At 39.8% G+C, this 20,714-nt stretch overlaps 1 protein-coding gene and 1 pseudogene across 3 annotated transcripts in view; both read right to left on the bottom strand.

Moving 5' to 3' along the window:
• Wdr19 (WD repeat domain 19) overlaps positions 1-5,667 on the bottom strand; it is a 99,366-nt gene extending 93,699 nt beyond the window's left edge. For all 3 annotated transcript variants that reach the window (XM_023702798.1, XM_004642638.3, XM_023702799.1), the window contains exons 1-4: positions 5,616-5,667; positions 3,406-3,497; positions 2,865-2,930; positions 863-988 (exon numbers count right to left, since the gene is read on the bottom strand). In XM_023702798.1, coding sequence (XP_023558566.1) covers positions 863-988; positions 2,865-2,930; positions 3,406-3,497; positions 5,616-5,621 — 290 coding nt within the window. In that variant the 5' untranslated portion in view covers positions 5,622-5,667. The remainder of the gene's footprint in view (positions 1-862; positions 989-2,864; positions 2,931-3,405; positions 3,498-5,615) is intronic.
• A 12,640-nt stretch (positions 5,668-18,307) lies between these two features.
• On the bottom strand, positions 18,308-18,583 carry LOC111813007 (annotated as a pseudogene).
• Positions 18,584-20,714: the final 2,131 nt, after the last annotated feature.

Genomic DNA, 20,714 nt, shown 5'->3' with positions numbered 1-20,714 from the left:
TTTTTTTTTTTTTTTTTTTTTTGGCGGAACTGGGGATTGAACTCAGGCCCTTGTGCTTGCCAGGGAAGCGCTTTTCCCACTGAACCGTCTCCCCAGCCCCGGAATTGATTCTAGATGCCCAGCACTTTTTTTCACTTGGGAGCTGCTCCTACCCTTCCTTGGGACAGTCAATCCCACTGCCCTGGCCACTTCATTCAGAGACTTCTAGGAGGCTAAGTGGGTTCTGGCAATGGAAAGGACCTCTCGACTTGTGGAGAAGAGTGATGTAGGCTGGCAGCCAATGGTAGGAGGCTTAAAATGAAGTCAATACAAGAAAGGAAGAGCTGAGACATCAAGAACTTTTTTTTTTTGTATTTTTAGGGAAGGGTCTACAGGGTACTTAGGGTCTCACTACTAGATCGGACTCATAGTGATCCCCCTATTTATAGCCTCCTAAAAGCTGGGATTACAGGCATGTACCACCATGCCCAGTCTCAATCACTGTCTTAGTGCACCCCTGGCCCCTGTGCCTATTTGCAGGTGCCTTAATCCGCTGAGCTATTTGGCTAGCCCTTAAGAATCTTGATTATATCAACGGGGAACTCCTTCCTCTGTCTACCCCTGTAGTCAAACCCAATTTACAGTTTTTGCCCACATATTAAAGGGTTATTTTTATTTCATAATTATGACAGCTTTTAATTAAGTGGATGAGATTGGAAAGATTATATACAATCATAATTAAAGAAATGGGCCTTTTATTTTATAAGAAAATATAATTCTCAATGCATCTTAAAGAATGGAAGGAATATGTACCATTAGCACAGAGCCTACAAATAAGCATGTTTCTAACTGAATATTTAAAAAATTAAAAAGTTATTCTTACCGCATGCCATTGTCTAGCTGGCTGGTTTTATTTGTGTTGGCATCCCACAGGTAAATGCAAGTAGACTTCTCAGCGATCACTGCTAGGATATCTCCGTCTTTATCCCAATCCATGGCAACGCAGTTGCTTTTAAGAAGAGCAAAGCACTACTATTTATTTTTAAAAGGGGAGATAAATTTAAATACTTGCCTATTGTAACTTTGATCCATAACAAAACCACTCAGTGTATTCTGAATAGGTCATAAAAATTCTAAAAGGAGAACTTCAACCTCCTATTCATTGTCTACATAATACTAACATCAACTTTTTTGTTTTGTTTAGAGGACAGAAAAATTTTAAGTTCCATTTTCAATGTTATTTTCATGTACTGCATTATTACATACAGTTATACCTAATAAATTAGCAGGCTTTTTTGAATCCTAATAAAGAACTTGGCCTTCTGTTAAAACTCGTCAAGCACCTCCACAAATGAATCATACTTACAATCAATAGGTAATTTCTGTAATCAAGTTTATAATGTTATAGAGAAAAAAAGAAGGTATTGGTAAGAAATGAAATGATATTCAACACATACAACTTTTTTTGTTTTTTTGAGACAGGGCTATGCGGCTTAGGCTAGCCTTGAACTCACTTTGTAGTCCAGGCTGGCCACAAACTAAAAGTGATCCTCCTACCTCAGTCACCCAGATACTGGGATTATAGGTATGTGTTACTATGTCCAGCTAAAGTTGTATCTAGAGAAAGTGAAAATAAAGTAGATGAAGGCTGGGTAGGTGTACGATTGCAAACAATGGCAAGTCTGAATTCTGAAGTGATAAGAAGTGTTATTGCCATTTTATATCTTGTGGAACAGGAAGAGTGACTTGCTTAAGATGAAAATATTATTATAAATCAGAAATGCTCTACCTAGCATAATTCTTACTGCTTAAGATTATTCCAAAATATTTATAATTTAAAAGCTCTAGAACATCTTACAACCTTAAAAAAAGTCATCATTTTCTTTATGATCTTTTGAGATTCTTTGCTATTGGGCATTGGCTAGATTGCACTTTGATCTACTTTTTTTCTTGGATTGGAGACAGGGTCTTGCTATGTAGTTCAGGCTAACCTTGCACTCACTATATGGCCCAGGTTGGCCTCAACTTCGCAGCAATCCTCTTGCCTCAGCTTCCTGAATGCTGGAATTTCAGGCATGCACCACTATGACCAACCTGACTTACATTTAAGTTGAGAATTACTTCAATAATTTTATTTTTTCAAACTATTAAAATATGTTTTGGAACCTTAGTTTTCTAAAATACTCTCAAATGTTAGGAGTATGGAAAAGACAATTGTTCAAATTGCTGAAAACTAACCTGCCCATTAAAGACTTTGGTGTTAATAGTATTGTGTTTATCTAGATGAAGGACTCTCCACATCTTGGTAACTACCGAAACTATCCTCAGAATAACTAATAGGGGTAATATTGCATGGAATCATCACAAATGCCTACGTTGGGGCTGGGAATATATCTCAGCTGCACAATGCCTTCCTGGCAAGCACAAGGTCCTGAGTTAAATTCCTGACACCTCCCCCCATTTGTAAGTTATACCTTGTGTGATTTAGCGTATTTCCTGAAAATGGACAAAATAAAGTCTTTCTTCTTTAAGAAATATGGGGAAAGTATTTTTCCACAATTTATTAGAAAGGAAATACCAAAATAGATACAGGTTGGACATTCCAAGTCGGAAAATCTTTATTTGGATTTATTTATAATACTGATGTGAACCTTCCCTGTGTATTTACAGATATAAATTCTAACTTATACACTATAGACCTACACATTCCAGCAACTAGTCATTGCATAAAGAAAACAAATCCCTTTGTAAATGGAGAAAGCAAAAGACAATGTTTATATAAGTTACAAAATTCTATTTCGCCTTTTTAAAATATAGTACATTAAAAAAAAAAAATCTTTCAGGCAACAAAGCTTGAAAAGTTTTGGATCTATCGCTGTACTTACCCAGGCAAGTTAATTTCACTTTTTTTTTGACCATGGCGATCAAAGATTTTCACAGTATGATCAGCTCTGAAATTAGAAATATGATTTTAATGTTTTATTTATTTGTGCATATAAAGTATACCATCCAAGTGATTTCAGCAGATTCTCAGTTTCACAATTTGTATCTAACAAATTATTATCCAGGAAAAGGGTCTGCCAGAATGAACTGTCATGCTATTGGAGCTGAACATATTTCTTTTATTTTTTTATTTTTTTTTAAATTTTATTTATTTGTGTGTGTGTGTGTGTGTGTGTGTGTGTGGCCAGCTCAGCCCACCAGGGGGCAGGGCTGGCTGGCATGTGGAGCTGGGGGATTGACCCACGGTCGCTGTGCTTTGCTAAGCTTGTTCTAAGTAGGCGCTTTAGACCACTGAGCCATCTCACCAGCCCCAACATATTTCTTTTAACATCATGCACCTGCCACACAGGAACTTCTACTAAACAGATGGTATAGTTATGTGAGGTATACAATCATTAATTAAAATATTCACTGGTTTCTTACCCTGTTACTGCAAGGTAGTTTCCTGATGTTTTTTGCCAGGTAAATTGTATTGGTGTACCAAGCCAAGTCTTCTCTAGCAATGTGAAAATACGCTAAAAAATAAATACAATTTTTATATTTTCAAAGTATATGCCAGTCAAGCGCTTATCCTACTGAGCCATCTCCCCGGCTCCCAATATATGCAATAAAGGGTTGGTGAGAAATGATCAGAATATCATCATGAAAACAGTATAAATGAGGAGGGTGAAGGCTGCTGTTTTGTGCTTATTCAAAAACAATTAACAATAGAAACCACCCCCCCAAATCACCTAACGAACCAAACACAAGAGGTAGGCACAATATGATCATAACCCTTTTTGTTTTTGAATACTTTCGAGTGATAGTTTTATAAAAATGTATCTTTTAGTATCATATAGATGTTAAAGACTGAAAGAATTTAGACTTGAATTTAGTTATCTAAAAACATGTGGGGTTGAATTTAACAAAATTACTATTTAAAAATCCTAAATGATTTTTCAGACATAAAAGATGCCTACCTACATCTTCTTCAAAATTGTTTTCTTCCTTTAGCTACTAGTTATATTTACTTCATTATTAAATGTTTAACTTGACTGAGAGCGGACAGTGAATCAACTGAAAAATCTCTTTTCATTTATACAATCTAGAACTGTAAGATCCAATATGGAAGTCACAGACCATATGAAATTACTGAGTACTTGAAATATGGGTAACTCATATTTAGATGCAAACATAAAATATATACCAGATTTAAAATACTGAAGAACACAATAGCCCATTGGTAATTTTTCTACCGATTACATGTTGAAATATATTTTGGATATACTGGATGAGAGAATATTATTGAACAAAATTAATTTTAATATTAAATTGCAAACAGGGAGGTCCATATATGTAAGTATCTGAGGTGTAGAGTCTAGTACAGGAGACTTGGGTCTAAGTGGCAACACAATCCCAGGGCTCCGAACTGAACACCAGTCGGTGGGCATTTCCTGTTACAAAAGGAAGCAGGTGTAGCCTATGATCATAGGCGCATTCAGGCGTGGCAGAGCTTGGAGATGCTCCTCAAACAGTGTTGCACATAAAAACACTTTTTTTCAATTTTGTAAGTGCATTACCTGGGAGCCCTTTTACACAAGTGACGAGTCCTTAAACTTGACCTTCACTATCACCTTCCTGGCAGACCTGCCTCTGGGCATGATTTAGAGAGCGGTGATGATGAACCTTTCAGAGCTTTCAATGATACAAAAAGCCACCGCTATAGCTACTCGAGGTATAATGCAAGGGAAAAAGTAGTAGCTTGACAACCAGAAAACCAGTATTTAAATTTTGCTCCTCATGTATTAGCTGTAGGACTTAAGACAAGTCGCCAAAACTGCTTCAAGCACAGGATTATCAACCGTAAATCGAGAACAGAACTTCCCCACATCTAGTATTTCATAAATTGTGAAGAACTTTAAATATTGGCGTTAGGATGACCGGTCTGTCAATTCCAATTTTCACAGTAATAACCAGAGAGAAGCATTAGGATGTCTAACATAATTTTTAAATTGAGCTTTCCTGCTCTTTGCAAGAGCAGGCCTGGGCGTATTGCTGCAGAACTCGGAAAGCTGAAGCAGCTGTGGCCAGGGCGTGGGGTTCACGCGAAGCCCAAGCCCAGAAACTCTACAGCAGAGGAGACGCGCCTCAGCCCCAGAGCTGAGCTTTGCAGGCACAGGTTTCTCTACGAATAAGATGCTCTCTGGGCTCCGCGAATCTGTACATTGGACCAGTCACACAGAATGCAATTCGAAATTATTTTTTTGGAGACTTCTCACTTCGTTTTCTCCTTTTTTTGAGGATGCTGGGCAGTTCTATGGCCCGTTCCTTTCGCTGTAAAGTTTGGATGTCTTCAGATCCATCCAGCCTGCTCACTTCCGGCCGTGGAGGGTTTCTCTCTACCCGTTCCGCCTCTACTCTGTTTGTGGTCCCAAAACCTAGAGGCCTCCTTCTCTGCTCTCTTTCAGCTTTTTCCTCTCTTTCCTTCAATTCTGCCCTGGCCCTCCTCATCCCGTGGCATTTGCTCTCTTCCCACTTCTCATTCTCTCCAGAAAAGGGAATAAAGCGCAGACTGTCGCCTCAAGAGGGTGCTCAGTGAAGTAAGGGCCAGGGGTCGCTAATTCCCACCCCCTCGCGATTTCTAAGTTATTTACCTTCATCGCAAGCCTCCAGCAGCCGCGCGATCTAACAACTGCGCAGGCGCACGGGGTCTTCTTCGAGAGGGCTCGCGTTCCCGTCACCCAGGAGACCGCGCGAGGAGCGGCCAATCGGCGAGCGTTACTGAAGGGCGGTGCCCAGAGGGGTGGTGCCTGGATAGGATCCTCCTCGGGGAAAGGAGGGAGGCGTGGACCTGGGTCACGTGACGAAGGCGGAGCTAAACCCCAGGAAGTTGGGCGGTGCGAGGTCCTGCGGCGACCTTGCTTCCTGCCTGGGCTCTCATTGGGCGAGATCGGAAGGGGAAGGCGGAGAGGCGGGCTCCCTGAGCCCTGGAAAGGCGCCTGCGTAGTTATTGCTCGGTGGGTGATTTAAGAAGACAGATAGGTTGCCTATGAGTTCAAGACAGAAAACGCCAGGGAGCGATGGCCACCAGGAGGCGGGAGATGCGTCTCAGGCCAAAGATGGTCTACGCGAGACGGTTTGAACGGCTCCACGTGTCATCTTTCTCATTCCTGCAGTTTTCTGGCCTTGCGGGGTTTAAGAGGTGTGAGATGTAGTTTCAGTTGTTAGGGTTGTTTGTTTGTTTGTTTGTTTTTTATTTCAATTAAATAGGCTGGCGAAGGTAGGAAAAAAGTGAGCTTCTCTTTCAAGTGTGAGCGTGGGAGTCTTCCCCCAGTCTGCCGTACTGTAGTGTTTGTGCATCGTTTTTTGCAGTATGAAAGAGCATCTTTTGCACCAGTGTCTGAAAACGTTCAAATAATGCACGCTTTCCACTACTCTCCGTGCCCCCCAGCATCAGGTTGGAGTCTGGCTTCAAGGAAACTAGTAATTTGAGATAACCAACAATAGATGTTTGTGGATTTTAAAGAAGGGTGGTACTTCTTTGCCCTGGAGTTTTCATGTGGGTTAATTCCTAATTTCAGACCACCTGGCTTTAAACTAGAAATCAGTGACAAATGGAGAGACCCCAAAATTTGGAGGTTAAACAACACACCTTAAAATAACACGTATGTCAAAGAATAATCTCAAGAAAAATGTTAAAATATTTTGGATTAACTGAAAGTGCAGTTTACCAAATTTATAGGATGTCACAAAAGCACCCCCTCAAGGGAAATTTATAGCATTAAACATATATTTTAGAAAAGAAGAAAAATCCAAAACTGATAACCTAATCTTTCACTTTAGGAAACTAGAAAAAGAAAAGCAAATCCTAAATAAGAGAAAAGGTATGATAAAAATAGCAGCAGATACAAATGAAATTGAAAACAAAATCAATAGAAAAATCAACAAGACCAAAAACTGCTTCTTTGAAAAGTTTTAAAAATTGCTAAGCATGTGTAAATACCATATTGTCTCCCTAGTGTAAGAACCCGAAAGAAGAAATAAAACCTAAAAAGTATAATAGATAGTAAAACAGAGAGAAGCTGAACTAAAGGATTAAACAACAAAGATAAGAGAAATGAGAAAAGATGGGAAAAAGGGAGAAAAAGTGCAATATATATATACAGGATGGCTGAGGTGATTATACTAAAAATTTCCGTCAGTTTTTTGAAAATAACAGTGTATAGCATTTTCACCTTGACTAACTCTGTATGCTGATATCTGTCATCTAAGCAATTGACACTGAGGACAGCAATGTATAATACAAAAAACATACTTGAATTCCTCTCATCTTGGTCTTCTAAAGGTGTAAAATCTCTAATATAATACCAATTATTATACTCATTAAAATAGATTTTTTTAAAAAAGTAAAAAAAGACAAAAAAATTAAGGTTTCTTGAAAACAAGTGGTAATATTCCATTATTTGTCCAGTCTTGCATAACTGTATCTGTTAATCTGAGATTTGACAATAAAATAGATAATGGAATCATCATTGTTAATTAGCTATTCTTGTTTTGAAAATCTGTAACATATGTATTGTTGTATGTTATCCTCTTTCTGTCTTTGTTTCTGCTATTTGTTTTTACTATTCAAAATAAAATAAAATTTAAAAAATAAACACATTCTTATCATACTATGTAGCAATTGTACATCTTAGTAGTTATCCAAATGAATTAAAAATTCACATCCATACAAAAATCTATACCAAATAATTATAGCAGCTTGATTCATAATTGGTAAAACTTGAAAGTAATTTAGATGTCCCACAGTAGGTGACTAATTAAATGATCCATGGTATATCCAGATAATGGAATATTATTTAGTACTAAAAAAGCTGAGGCATCAAGTCATAAAAAGATATGAGAAGAGCCAGAAATAGTGGTATGTGCCTATAATCCCCGAATTTGGGAAACTGAGGCAGGAGAGGAAATCACAAGTTGGTACCCAGCCTGGGCAACTTAGTGACTCAGTGAGTCCCTGTCTCAAAGTAAAAGAGGGCTGTATATTATGTTTGGTATATAGCTTCTGTGTTCAACACTCAATCCCCAGTAACACACACAATCAAAGATACAGAGGGGACTAACAGCCAAGTTGCTAAATGAATGAAGCCAATCTGCTAAAGTTACATACTATATGATTCCAACTATGACGTTGTGGAAAAGACAGCACTATGGAAACCACAATCAGTGGTTGCCAGGGGTTAGGGAAAGAAAAAGAATAGGCAGAGCACAGAGGATTTTTATGACAGTGAAGTCACTTCATTGGCCATGTATTGTGGAAATACACCATTATACATTTTTGCAAACCCATAGAATGTACAATACTGGGCACGTCCCAGTGTAAACTGTAGGCTTCGTGTGATAACAGTATGCCAGTGGAGTCTCCTCACTGGTGTCCAATGCTGTGGTTAAAATGGAATTTCAAGGGATTTGGGTATCCAGAACAATCTTGAGAAAGAGGAACAAAGTTGGAAAATCAACATGTTTCCATTTGAAGACTGCAAAGTTTCAGTAACTAAACCAACATGGTCTTGGCATAAGGGTAAATGTAGATCAATGGAATATAATTGAGAATACAAAAATAAAACTATTCATCTGTGGCCAGTTGATTTTTAGTGTTTATCAAGACAGTTCAGTGGGTGAAAAATAGGCCTCTTTAACAGATGGTGTTGGGTATACAAATTAATTCAAATGCAAAAAAGCCCTAAACTTAAGAGAGAAAATGATGAAATCTTAGGGCCAGGGAGATAGCTCAGTAGAGTAAGTGCTTGTCTGGCAAGCGCGAAGACCTGAGTTTAATCCCCGGTTCCGAAAACAAAACAAAACAAAACAAAACAAAACAAAACAAAACAAAACAAAACAACAAAACTATGAAATCTTAGAAAGAAGCTCAGGAGTTCCTGATGTTGATTTAGGCAATGGATTATTCAGGCAATGGATTCTTATGACACCAACATGACAAGTGACAAAGAAAAACATAAACTGAACTGGTGCCTCAAAGTATACCATCCTGAGAAGACTGACTGAGACTGAAAGAAAATAAGCATAAAGCATGCATCTAATAAGTCATATATCTAAAAAAAGATTTAAGATGTGTCGTATACAGGTGCCACCTACCCACAAGGAATGCACTGTGCTCATTATGTATCACAGCTTTGAACTTAAAATGGGGGGAGGGCACCTAGAGGTAGGAGGGAGAATGACAGGGGAGGGGTGTGAAAAGAATTAAAATGCGCCAAGTACATTATCTACTCTATAAGAGGAATGTGAACATCATATGCTGTGAACATGTACAAATAAAAGTATTTTATATAACCTCTTCAAATTAAAAAAGATAACTCTTTGCTAAAAAAATAAATGACCTATTAAACATAGACAAATGATTTGAATAGATGTTTCTTCAAGGAAGATTTAGGAATGACTAATATTTTCGTTGAATATTATTCAACATCATTAATCATTAAGGGAACACAAGTCAAAACTCCAAGAAGATATCCATATCACACAACTTTTTTTTTAAAGTATAAAATAACAAGTGTTGGTGAGAATGTTGAGATATTGGAGCCATCGTACAATCCTGGCAGAAATTTAAAATGTTCTGACTATTTTAGGAAACAATTTAGCAGTTCCTTAAAAGGTTGAACATAGGGGCTGGGGAGATAGCTCAGTGGAATAAGTGCTTGCCTGGCAAGTTTAAGGTCCTGAGTTGGATCCCTGGTACCACACACACACACACACACAAAGGTTGAACATAGAATTACTATTTAACTTAACCAATTTTAGTTTCTCAGAGAAATAAAAGCATATTTTCAAATAAGAACTTGGGTACTAGTGTTTGTAGAAGCATTATTCTTGTAGCCAGAAGTGGTTATAACCTCAATGTATATCAACTAAGGAATGGATATAGAAAATTTAGTATGTTGATGCAGCAAAATATTATCCATCCATAAGGAATTAAATACTAATAAAGTAGAGATGGACCTTGGAAACAATCCAAGTGAAAGGAACCAGTCACAAGAGGTCACATGCTGTATGATTCTATTTGTATCATCCAACCTAAGTAGACAACTTAACAGAGACACAAAGAAAAATAAAAGCAGAGTCTGGGTGGTTTTATTTTGGGGAGTGATGAAAACTGAAAAATTACATAATGGTGGTGGTTGCACAGTTCTAGAAATATATTAAACCCACTGAATTGTACACTTTCAAGTGATTTTTGTAGTTTGCACCTCAATGCTAAGTAGTTGCAAAGAACTGACAGATAAGCTTCATAAAGTTAGCATCATGGTCAGTAAGGAAGAAAGTGTTTTCTAGGATCTGAGCAGTTTTGGGTTTTATTTGCAAAAAATAAGCTGGCTAAATTTCACAACAGTCCTGTACAACAAAACATGATTATTACAGATGTGATATTGTGCTAGCTATAATTCTTAACCCTTGTTACTTAAAACATACAAACAATAAGCAGTTTCAAGATGGCAAAACTAATTTTTTTAACAGATTTATCTCTCCCAGGGGTCAAATGTTATTCATTTGGTAGCGAAGGTATGAGCAATATGGCACTACATGGGCACACAGGGTCTGAAAACCAAAATGCTCTGTAGTGCCTACATAACGAGAAAGCTTTGTTTTGTTGTTGTTGTGGAAGTATGAAAGGGCCATGACCAGAGGTGTGCACCTGTAAGCTCAGCACTTTAGAAGTCTGAGACAAGACCACAAATTTGAGCCCACCCTGGGTAACATAGTGACTTAGCAAGACCCTACCGCAAAATAAGAAATGAAAAGGGTTGGGGATGTAGGTCATTGCAAAGGCCCTGGTTGAATCCACAGTAACACACAGACGTGCGCACACACACACACACACACACACACACACACACACACGGTCTAGCAAATAGCATGTCACATCAGTTTTTATAAAAGAAGCCTATAGCAAGATAGGCTGACATGGAATATGTGTGATTACAAGATATAAAATAGCATATTGAAGAAGCAAGTTATGAGCCTTTATTTGTGAAATATCAAAACAACAAATTTTTGCCCCTTCAGAGTATTGTCCACTACTGTCACATTTTGCAAGTTAATGTGAAAACATGTAAATAAAAAAACTATTGTCAAAAAACAATAAAACTTGTGGCTTAAAACAGTAGTCATCTTATTCACCCACAATGCTGTGGCTGACTGGGCTCCACCTGACGGCTCTCCTCCTCTGTGTGATGCCGGCATTCAGCGTCACCATTTATTTCAGTGGGTGGCAGGTAGGGCCCACCAAGCCTCGCTCAGACGGCTGCTCTCTGAAGCTTTGCTCTCAGGAGCTTTGGTGCTGGCTGTTGGCCGAGACACCACCTGCAGCCTTGTCAGTTCCCTGCCTTTGGCCCCCATCTGTGTGCTCCCCAGATTCCTCACTTCCACTGCTATTCAGTCGTCCTATTGGTTGAGCATTCCCAGGTCCAGGCCAGATTCAAGGGGAGTAAACTTCATCTCGCGTGTGCATGGGGCAGTCACAAGGAATTTATGACCTCTTTGATTTATTACAAACGCCAGCCAAAATCAGAAACAGAGCCCAATGCAACCAGTTCTAATTTTAAACAGATCATTACCAATAATTATTCTCAAGCTGAAAAGATTCAAAACATACAATTTAAACATTTTAAAGTTTTGAGACCAAAGTTTTCTTCTGAAATCTTCATTAAAAACAAATCATAAAATTGCTATGTAGAAAGACCGAGGGAGAAACAGACTTGGAGATAAACAATTTAAAATGTGAGTTTTCTTTCAACAAGGAATTTAAAAAGATTGATGGCATTATTGTGGACAGTATTTTTATTTTTTTAACATATAAGAAAACTGTCCCCATGCTGGGGTGTAGTGGAGCATGTCTGTAGTCCCAGAACTGGGAGGGGTTGAAGCAAGAGGATCACTATGAGTTAGAGGCCAGCCTGGGGTACAAAATGAATTTAGGCCAGCCTGCAGTGCACAGTGAAACCCTGTCTCAAAAAGACAACAAACAAAAGAAAGCAAAAACCTGTTCCCATTAACAGTTATAGATGTGACATTTGCAGTGTCAGTGGTTGCAAATGTCTAAAGGGTGTGGAATATGGCAATGTGTAATTTTGCTGAGCTTGGAATTTTTTCCAGGTCATTTTCTTTGTTAGTATATGTTTATTGTGTGTAATGTTACCTTCCTTGTGGGGAGCCAGCACATCTACATAACATGTGTTACTTCTTTTTTTCATCCTCTTTTCCCTTTGTGAATGATTTCTCTCCCTACATCCTATTTACCATTTATTTTGTTCTTTTATTTTTTATTTATTTGTGTGTGTGTGTGTGTGTGTGTGTGTGTGTGTGTGTGTGTGTGTTGCAGCTCAGCCCACCTGGGGGCGGGGCTGGCTGGCATGTGGTGCTGGGGGATTGAACCACGGTCCCTGTGCTTTGCTAAGCTTGTTCTAAGTAGGTGCTTTAGACCACTGAGCCATCTCACTAGCCCTATTTTGTTCTTTATATTTTGGGTTTCTTATATAAGAGAAACCATGCAATAGTTAAGCTGTGTGTCTGATTTTTCCATTTAACACTACAGTATAGGGTGCAAGCATTTTCCTACGAAAGACTCAGGTTTATCCTTCTTTATGGCAAAGTGGCACTCCATTTTCATGATTCAGTCATCTGTTGATGGACATGTAGGGCACTTCCACTGAACTTGGATTTGAATCAGGAACTCTGAGGCCCATGTGGTGTAAAGTTACTTACCTAGAGAATGAGCTCGATTTTGTGTCTGATACACGCAACTCATTGCAAGAATTTTTTTCCTTCTATTACTGTATGCAGTCAGTAAGTGAGCTAAATTTGTTTCTATGTAGTAAGTAGTTCTCAGGTGGGGAAAAATCCTTTATGTGTCAGAATGGAAATGTATCCCAGTAAAAGGCCAGAAACCCTGTATAAATGTTGGCATTCTCTAGCCAATGAGAGTTTACAAAGATCTCTAAAGTCAATAGTGCCAAGAATCTAGCATTCTGTATTTTTGGAATGACCAACTTGATATTTGTGTAGATATTGACTGTTTTTCAGTCAATATTTTTCAAGTTTTCTATGCCGGGCACTATACCACTCCAGGTACACAGATTAAAGTACACTATATTAGTCTTCAAGAAGCTACAACCTTGCATAATAATAAGTGAAACAAAATTTATAAAATTATAAATCAACAGGACTCTGGTTTCTGGCTCATGCAGTTGAGTGTATAATAAAATGTTAATTTTTAAAGATGATGGCTAGTCATGTGGGAATTTATTTGAGTACTATTGTGTCTATTCTTATCTATGGTTCAGAGTTTCTATAATAAAAAGTTCTTTAAAAACTAATCCCATTTTATTCATACACCTGAATTTTTTGAGCTCTTATCAAATGGCTTAAGCTACAGCTATGGTTCAATATAAAGGAAATGTCGGAGTGTAAAGGAAATGTCACACATGGGGGGAAGGGTTTTATACCCACAGAGTGAGAGTGTATGGAGGGAGTTAGGAAAGCTTCATAACATCGAGGACACCTGAGATGGGCTTTGAAGAGGGAGTAGAGTTTGGGTGGATAGAAATGAGATTAAAATGGATATTCCAAACAACAACCTAAGCAAATAGTAAGATGAAAGTTCTGGTGACTTTGAGCATTGGCACCTTCGTAATCCACCAGCTGTGAGAGCCGAGGCTTCAAGGATCATGGATACAATGCTGAGGAATCTGGAGGTATATCTGAAAGGGAAGGGTCTTGAGTAAGACAGTGATGTGATTGGGCATATGTTGTAAGAGAGACAATTTTGTTTTTCTTCTCTCTTTTAGAAAAAAGCTTTATTGAGGTATAGTTGGTATACAATAACCTACCCTTATCTCACACATTCATGACAGGGCTATTATTCATATATCTCGCTACTGCATAGTTCTGAGCCACCAGTAGTATGTGTAAGACTGTCCCTCGGGGCACGGGGCAGCCTGGGAGAGTGCCATTAGGTGGAACAAGCTGCCTGGTGGGAAGTCATGCGTATACATTGGTGTTCAAGCCAGTGGGAGTGTGTTTTGACAATCTGATGAGTTTGGACAGATGCATACACCCATGAAATAACCACACTCAAGGCAACAGACACTGGGAACACAACTTTGATTACAAGGAAGGACTCAATGGCCAAGAACCTAGAGGCGGACTAATGAGGGTGCTATTAAAGCCCAGTGATATAAGAACTGATTTAAGAGCTCCAGCACAGCACTGAAGGCAGAAATGGGAGGGTGAGGAAAAGTTGAAGACATTTTTCTGGGTAGAAAATTTGACCTAGGATTGAGCTAGAATGTTATTACTGCCCACATGGTGTTAATTATGTTGCTTTTAAGAATTCTGTGTGTCATATAAAATAGTAATAACTAGGTTTTTTTTTAAACCCCTGATTCTGTTTGAAGGCATTTGAAAAGTGATTTTTCTAACTTAGGTATCTTTTGTTCAAGTTCATGTTTCAGTTTTTAACATGGGTAGTATTGGGCTTTCTGGTGCTGTTCTCTTGTATTCATTCATTGGTTCCTCCATTTATTCATCCTTCCTTCTTTTCTTCCTTTCTTCCTGTGTGTGTTTGTGTTTGTGTGCACGCAGATGGTTTTTTTAAAAAAACAAGAACCCCGCCTCAAGCAAGCGCAGGGGCCAGAGGTTCGATCTCCACGCCTGCTGTGCTGGTCCTGCCCCCAGGGTGCACTGAGATGACAATTGAGACTGTGCATGGTGGCGTGCACCTGTAATCCCAGCTTTTGGGGGGCTATAAACATGTGGGTCACTACAAGTCTGATCTACATAGTGAGACCCTGTGGGCCCTGTCCTAAATACAGAAAAAAAAAAAAAAATGCCAAGGCTAAGCCACACAAAGATTGAAAGACTCTTCTATTCCAAATATTTAAAAAACTTAGACATGCTAACTAAATGCAGCTTGTGCCCTTGGACTGCACCCTGACACAGGTGAAATGACACCTACAGAGTGATGAAATCTGAACGTAGATGATCGCTAAGACAATAGAACTCACCACTTTGAACTTGCCAGGCAAGTGCTGTGCTGCTGAGCTACACCCATTGCCTAGAAAATAGTTTTTAATCTAGGTTAGATTCCTTTATTTCAAAAACTTTGTTGCAGTTATATAAGAAAATGTTCTAGTCCTTAGGCAAATATATGTCATCATATTCAATAGTAAAGAGACAGTGTCTTCTACTTGTATAAATAGTTGGTGAATGTAGGGACAAATTAGACAGGAATTTCTTGTACCTTCTTAGTAGTTTCTCAGATTGGCACCCTCATAGGGTGAGGGGTGTAGCTCAGTGGTAGATAAGTTTATTAGTGGTAGATTATTTGCTTAAAACAGTGAGGACCTGGGTTCAATTCTCAATGCTTGTCCCTTTCCTGCAAAACAAAAAGAAAAACAGAAAAAGAAACTAACCCACAGAAAATATTGTTGAGAAAAATTCCATTAATTTTGAGAAGCTTTTATTATTGTCCTAAGTTTTTACTTAAAAATGCTACCTTGACTCTTACAAAATTTGCAATAAAAGAATTATGCGTTAAATATATTTATTAAACATTTTATTACTGCAATTATGCACAATTACTTTCCAAATAGCTGTTTTATTGCTAGTTCATTGTAAGCACTGGCAATTAAAATCATGCATAATATATTCAGGACATGGAGAGCGAGAAGAGGAGGGCTGGACCCACAGGAGCCACCTAGGCCCTCTCTGTCCAGTAGAAATGTCAGGGAGTGTCAGCCTGAGGCAGGGCCAGTCTGGGCCAGGCTCAAGTGAGATGACGTGAGACCAAATCATAATGTTTGTCTAAATACACTCAGAAATAAGATGACCGTGTCAGCCACAAATACCCCACACACCCCTCACTGGGTAAATCTAGTCATGGTGCGTCTTTACAAAGCACAGCTTTAGCCCCATTCTTCTCTCCCCTCCTAGAGGCTGGATCTACTGAGCTCGCCTGTCCCTGAATTGTCCTCACATAGTGCTCAGTTTAGTGTGAACCCCTGCCTCTTTGAACACTTCCCAAAACCAGCCAATGAAAGCCTGAATCTAAAAATAAGATCTGACGCCCTCTCACCCAGGAACCTGGCTTCATGGTGAGCATTCTGCCCCCCAGAAGTGAATGATGAGTCCAAGGCGCTGGCTGTGCTCCTGACAGCAGGGCATTGACAGCTTCTAAGATCCCCATGTTGTCTGCAGACATATATTTCCTCTAACACACAAGTGTAATTGATTTTGTGGCTCAGCAATAAAACTATAGATGGATCTGATGGAGTCAGCTCTGGGCCCGGTGTGGGGTCCCTGCTGCGGGCAGCACTTGTGTCACTGCCCATCCAGCCCGGTCCTGGCCCCCGGGGTCATTGCTCAACTGTGTGCCTCTCTCGGCACTGGCGAGCCTATGGCGTGCATGCTGCATGGGCTGTTTCTTACCGCTGAAAGCTCTGAGCTTCTCCATCACCATGTCTAGCTGCTCTCCAGGCAGCCAGCCCTTCTGGCTTTTTTATCCTGGCATGGGCCCTCCTTGTGCTGTCAGGTTATCCTGGGTTTCTGGGAAGTAGTTGGGGTGGGAAGCACTAAACTTGCTTCTCAGCCTTGTCAAAGTTCATGGGAAAAGCACATGCCCTTCCTTCCTCCTCTGCCCATGGTGAAGGCTTTGAGAGGAGATGGCTACCTGAGCACAGGGAGCACTGAGCATCATCCCAGGGGCCACCTGAACTGTGCTTTGGCAAGAATGACAGGGGCAATGTGTTGGGGCAGGTGGGGTGCACATCGTGTGAGCACCTTCAGTGTAAACCATGCCCTCTGCTTTCCCTGGGGAGCAGGGAGGACCCCAGACAGCACATGCAAGCTTACTCCAAGTGCTGCCCACCCAAGACCTCAAGCAACCCGGGTTGGAGCCCAGGTCCGCTCTGCCCTGTTCCCTATCAGAGGGCTTCATGGAGCTGCGGAAGCAGGATGGTGCCCAGACAGGAGCAGGGAGTAACAGACCAGGGTGCGATTCTGAAACCCATGAGATGACCTTGGAGCTCTGCTCAGCTGTCTCACTCTTGGTTCTGGAGAGGGAACCACCGCTGTTTTTCCCTGAAGGTGCCTGTTCTACATGGTCCTCCTTGAGCTGGCTTCAGCATATCCCCAACATCCTAGTGACCTCCTAGCCCTCTGGGGACCTGTGTGCAGTGTCCTTTGCACTGAGCTCCAGCCCAGCTCTTCTTTAGTTTATTTTTTATTTTGAGACATAGTCTCATTATGTTGATAGCCAGGTTGGGCTCAAATTTTTCATCTTCCTGCCTCAATCTCCCAAGTATTGGGACTGCAGATATGTGCCACCATGCCCAGTTTGAATTCAATTTTTTTTTTTTTTTTTTTTTTTTTTTGTGGTAACTGGGATTGAACTCAGGACCTTGCGCTTGCCAGGAAGCACTTTATTCTACTGAGTTATCTCCCTGGCCCTTGAATTAAATTTTTAAAAAAAATTTCTATTTTTTACTCAATAATAACTCTATAAAAATAACTCAAAACTTTATATAAATTCTTTCTTCCATGCACACATTTATCCTCACAACATCCCTGTGAGGTAGGTAGGAAACAATCAGGTATTAGTTTTGCTGACTTCAGGAAAGGAAACTAAAGCACGTAAGAGGTTAAGTAGCTTGCCAGGGTCACAAAGAGTCAAAAGGGATAGGCTTGGGGTTGAGAGCAGGACAAGCCATTTCCACACTGGAATTTGGAGAACTAAAATATCTTGAAACTCGGGAAATTTGGCTTTCAACAAAGAACTACTTCACAGTATTCAAGACTGAAATATTTGTTGTTCTTTCAGTGATATTTAGAGGTTCCTTTCGTGTTTTCCATTGTTATATTGATATTAAAAACAGTAAATATTAACAGGAAAAGGAGACAATGGACTTCACTGTAAGCATAGTCAAATGCAAAACTCCTGTATGCTTGCAAGTGCTTATTAAAAATAGCGCATAAGTCATAGAAACCTATATAAGCATGCAGGAATCTAAATCAGGTTTAAGAAAACAGATAAAAATTTATGGAAGGTTTTTACTATCTGAGAAAAAAGGTAGAAAAAGGTGAGTGGGTTACAGGGGCAGAGTATATTTGACAAACTTGTCACACAGGAATACAATTTTCCTTCAACTAAAGGCTGCACATTTTTTTTTTTACTCTGCCAGTGCTGCTTCTGAAAAGGCTGGAGGTTGTGAGAGAAACAGCGCTCTCTTCTCTCGGCGCCAAGTGAAATTGCCAGTGTTCCCAGCCCCTGTTAGCCTGGTTGCCACATTCTGTTAAAGTTTGAATCTCTTTGAGAATTCCCATGATGATTAAGACCAGATTCCACTATAGACGTCTCTTGTTCCTTGGGCATCATTCCTGGAGGTTGTTCCTCTACGCTTGGCTGCCCTGAAGCCTCTCGCTAGGCAATCCAAGCTTGAGCCAACGCAGCCCAGTCAGTCCGGCTTGGATCCTGTCGGTGCTGGAATGACTGCAGCTATTGCTGGTTCATGGGCCATTGCTGCCAAGGCTGTCCTTGATCCCACATCTCTTCCTCATTCAGGAACACCACTGTCGCCACCGTTCTTCCAATACCTCTCCAAGCCTCTCAATGCTTCTCCTTCTACGAACAAGACAAGATGATGGCCCTTGAATTCAATTTTTAAACATATTTTTCCCATTCATTGTTACATTTTTGGGACTCATTTATGTTGAGATCTGCCTTTTACCTGTTAAACCCTATTCCACTGTATGTCTTATATCATGCGTATTTTTCTTTTGAGCGGTATTTAGTTTCTGCCAACTTTTATTGCTGTTGTAGAAATGATACTACAGTAGACATTTTTATTTACAGATGCAGTATACAGGAACAGATAGGAGACCAGGTTAGGAGACTAGAAGGTCTGGGGTTGAATCTTGCCATCGCTACTGTACGTGGTAGCTGTGTCACTATGGGAAGTTACATAACCTTCTGCACTTCTGTTTTGGGGCCTATTGTCTTTCCATCACAGAGCCATAGCTGGAAAAATCCCCATTTCATTTTGTGTAATTCACATTTTTTTGTCCTAGGAGCCATCTGTCCTTTTGTGTGCTAACTAATGGAATACAAGGGAGAAGGAATAAGTACATATAGTTATGATTTTATTTACTGTCCCTGGAGACTAGTTGTGTTTTACAATTACCATTTTGGTGAGTGAGCCTGACAGGGCAGCAAGTATTCCTGCTGAAGCAGGCCTCCGCTTTGCCCCAGGCTGCCAAGAACAACACCATTTCCAACAACATGATTGTAAAGGGGAACAGCCTTTCCGTTATCTTAAGAAATTTCTTTGATTTTCTATGCTTCCCTTATAATTTTAAAGTATAAACCTACAACTTGAGGCTCCCTCCTGTTACCCTTTCTGTTCTCTTCAAGAGAGAATTTTCTCTCTTCTGAGACTGAGCTTCTTGGGAACTGGCTTGACTTTTGATTTCAAATCAAAGTGGAAACTTTTTAATGATGATTTTTGTGCAAAATATTTCCACTTGAAGATTGAAATCATGTTCCTCCAGGCGAGTCAGCTAGTAACTGATCAAGAAAGACAAGATAGGAACTACTGCCAAACCTCAGGCATCAGAGCAAGGTCTGTAGGGTTAGGATAAGGGAAGGTTTAGGCTCCACAGTGTTGAATCAAGGTGTCAGCAACTAGGGAGAATTTCCCTTGGTTATTTCAAGTGATGAGAGTTTGATTCTTTGTGGTGCTGTGTTTATATTTTATAAGTATATACAAGTCTTTGTTTTTTATAGCAATTTGCAAAAGCACATGGGCTAATTTTTTTTTAACCAATAAAATAAACTGGTATGTTGTTTAAGCCACTTTTATTTAAAGAATTCAACTCATAGAGAGATGGACTAAAGGACCTTTGTTTTTTTTTCTAATTTTTTTTTTTTTTTTGGAACTGGGGCTTGAACTCAGGCCCTTGTGCTTGCCAGGCAAGCACTTATTCTACTGAGCCATCTCCCCAGGCCCCTCTTTTCTAATTCTGATACATTATTTTAAGTACTTTTCTGAGGGTGAGTGTGTGCTAGTGCTGCCAACTGTCCACATTTTCTTCCTCTTCTCATCTCAATAGCAACCTGGGCCTCTCGGATCTGCCCTCCCAACACCCCGCATCAGCTGTCATTCTGCATTGTGTTTTCTGCCTCCCTTCTGATGATCATGGCCCACTGGTCTGTGTCCTGCTCATTTCTGCCAAGAGCCCCACGCACCTGCATTTCCAGCCTTGCTGTCCTAATTCCAAAGACCAGCCTGGGTGTCCAAGGGACCTGCACTTCCTCCCCACAGCCCGGTTCCCCACTCCTGATGCCGGGAGCACTCGGGTCTGGTACTTCGCTTCCTCTGTCACCCAGGCTTAGTTTGAGCAGTGTCCCCATCTGCTGCTTACTCTTCGGCCACCTTATATATTTTTTGCCTCCAATTTATCATCTGGTTTTGAAGATTTAAAAATAATGGCTATTTGAGTAAGTAAATAATCTACTGATTTTGTACATGAAAGAAATCCAATAAACACAACAACACTAAGAGAAAGATAGTATATTATCTAATCGGGAGATATCCAGATTTCTCTCTAGTTTCCTACCTAATAGTAGCAGCTACAATATTAATATCACTTAAAATTATTCATTGTTATTATATATGGTT

Source organism: Octodon degus, unplaced genomic scaffold (genome assembly GCF_000260255.1).
Source record: "Octodon degus isolate 3935 unplaced genomic scaffold, OctDeg1.0 scaffold00158, whole genome shotgun sequence".
NCBI lineage: Eukaryota > Metazoa > Chordata > Mammalia > Rodentia > Octodontidae > Octodon > Octodon degus.
This window is presented reverse-complemented; position numbering and strand designations above follow the sequence as displayed.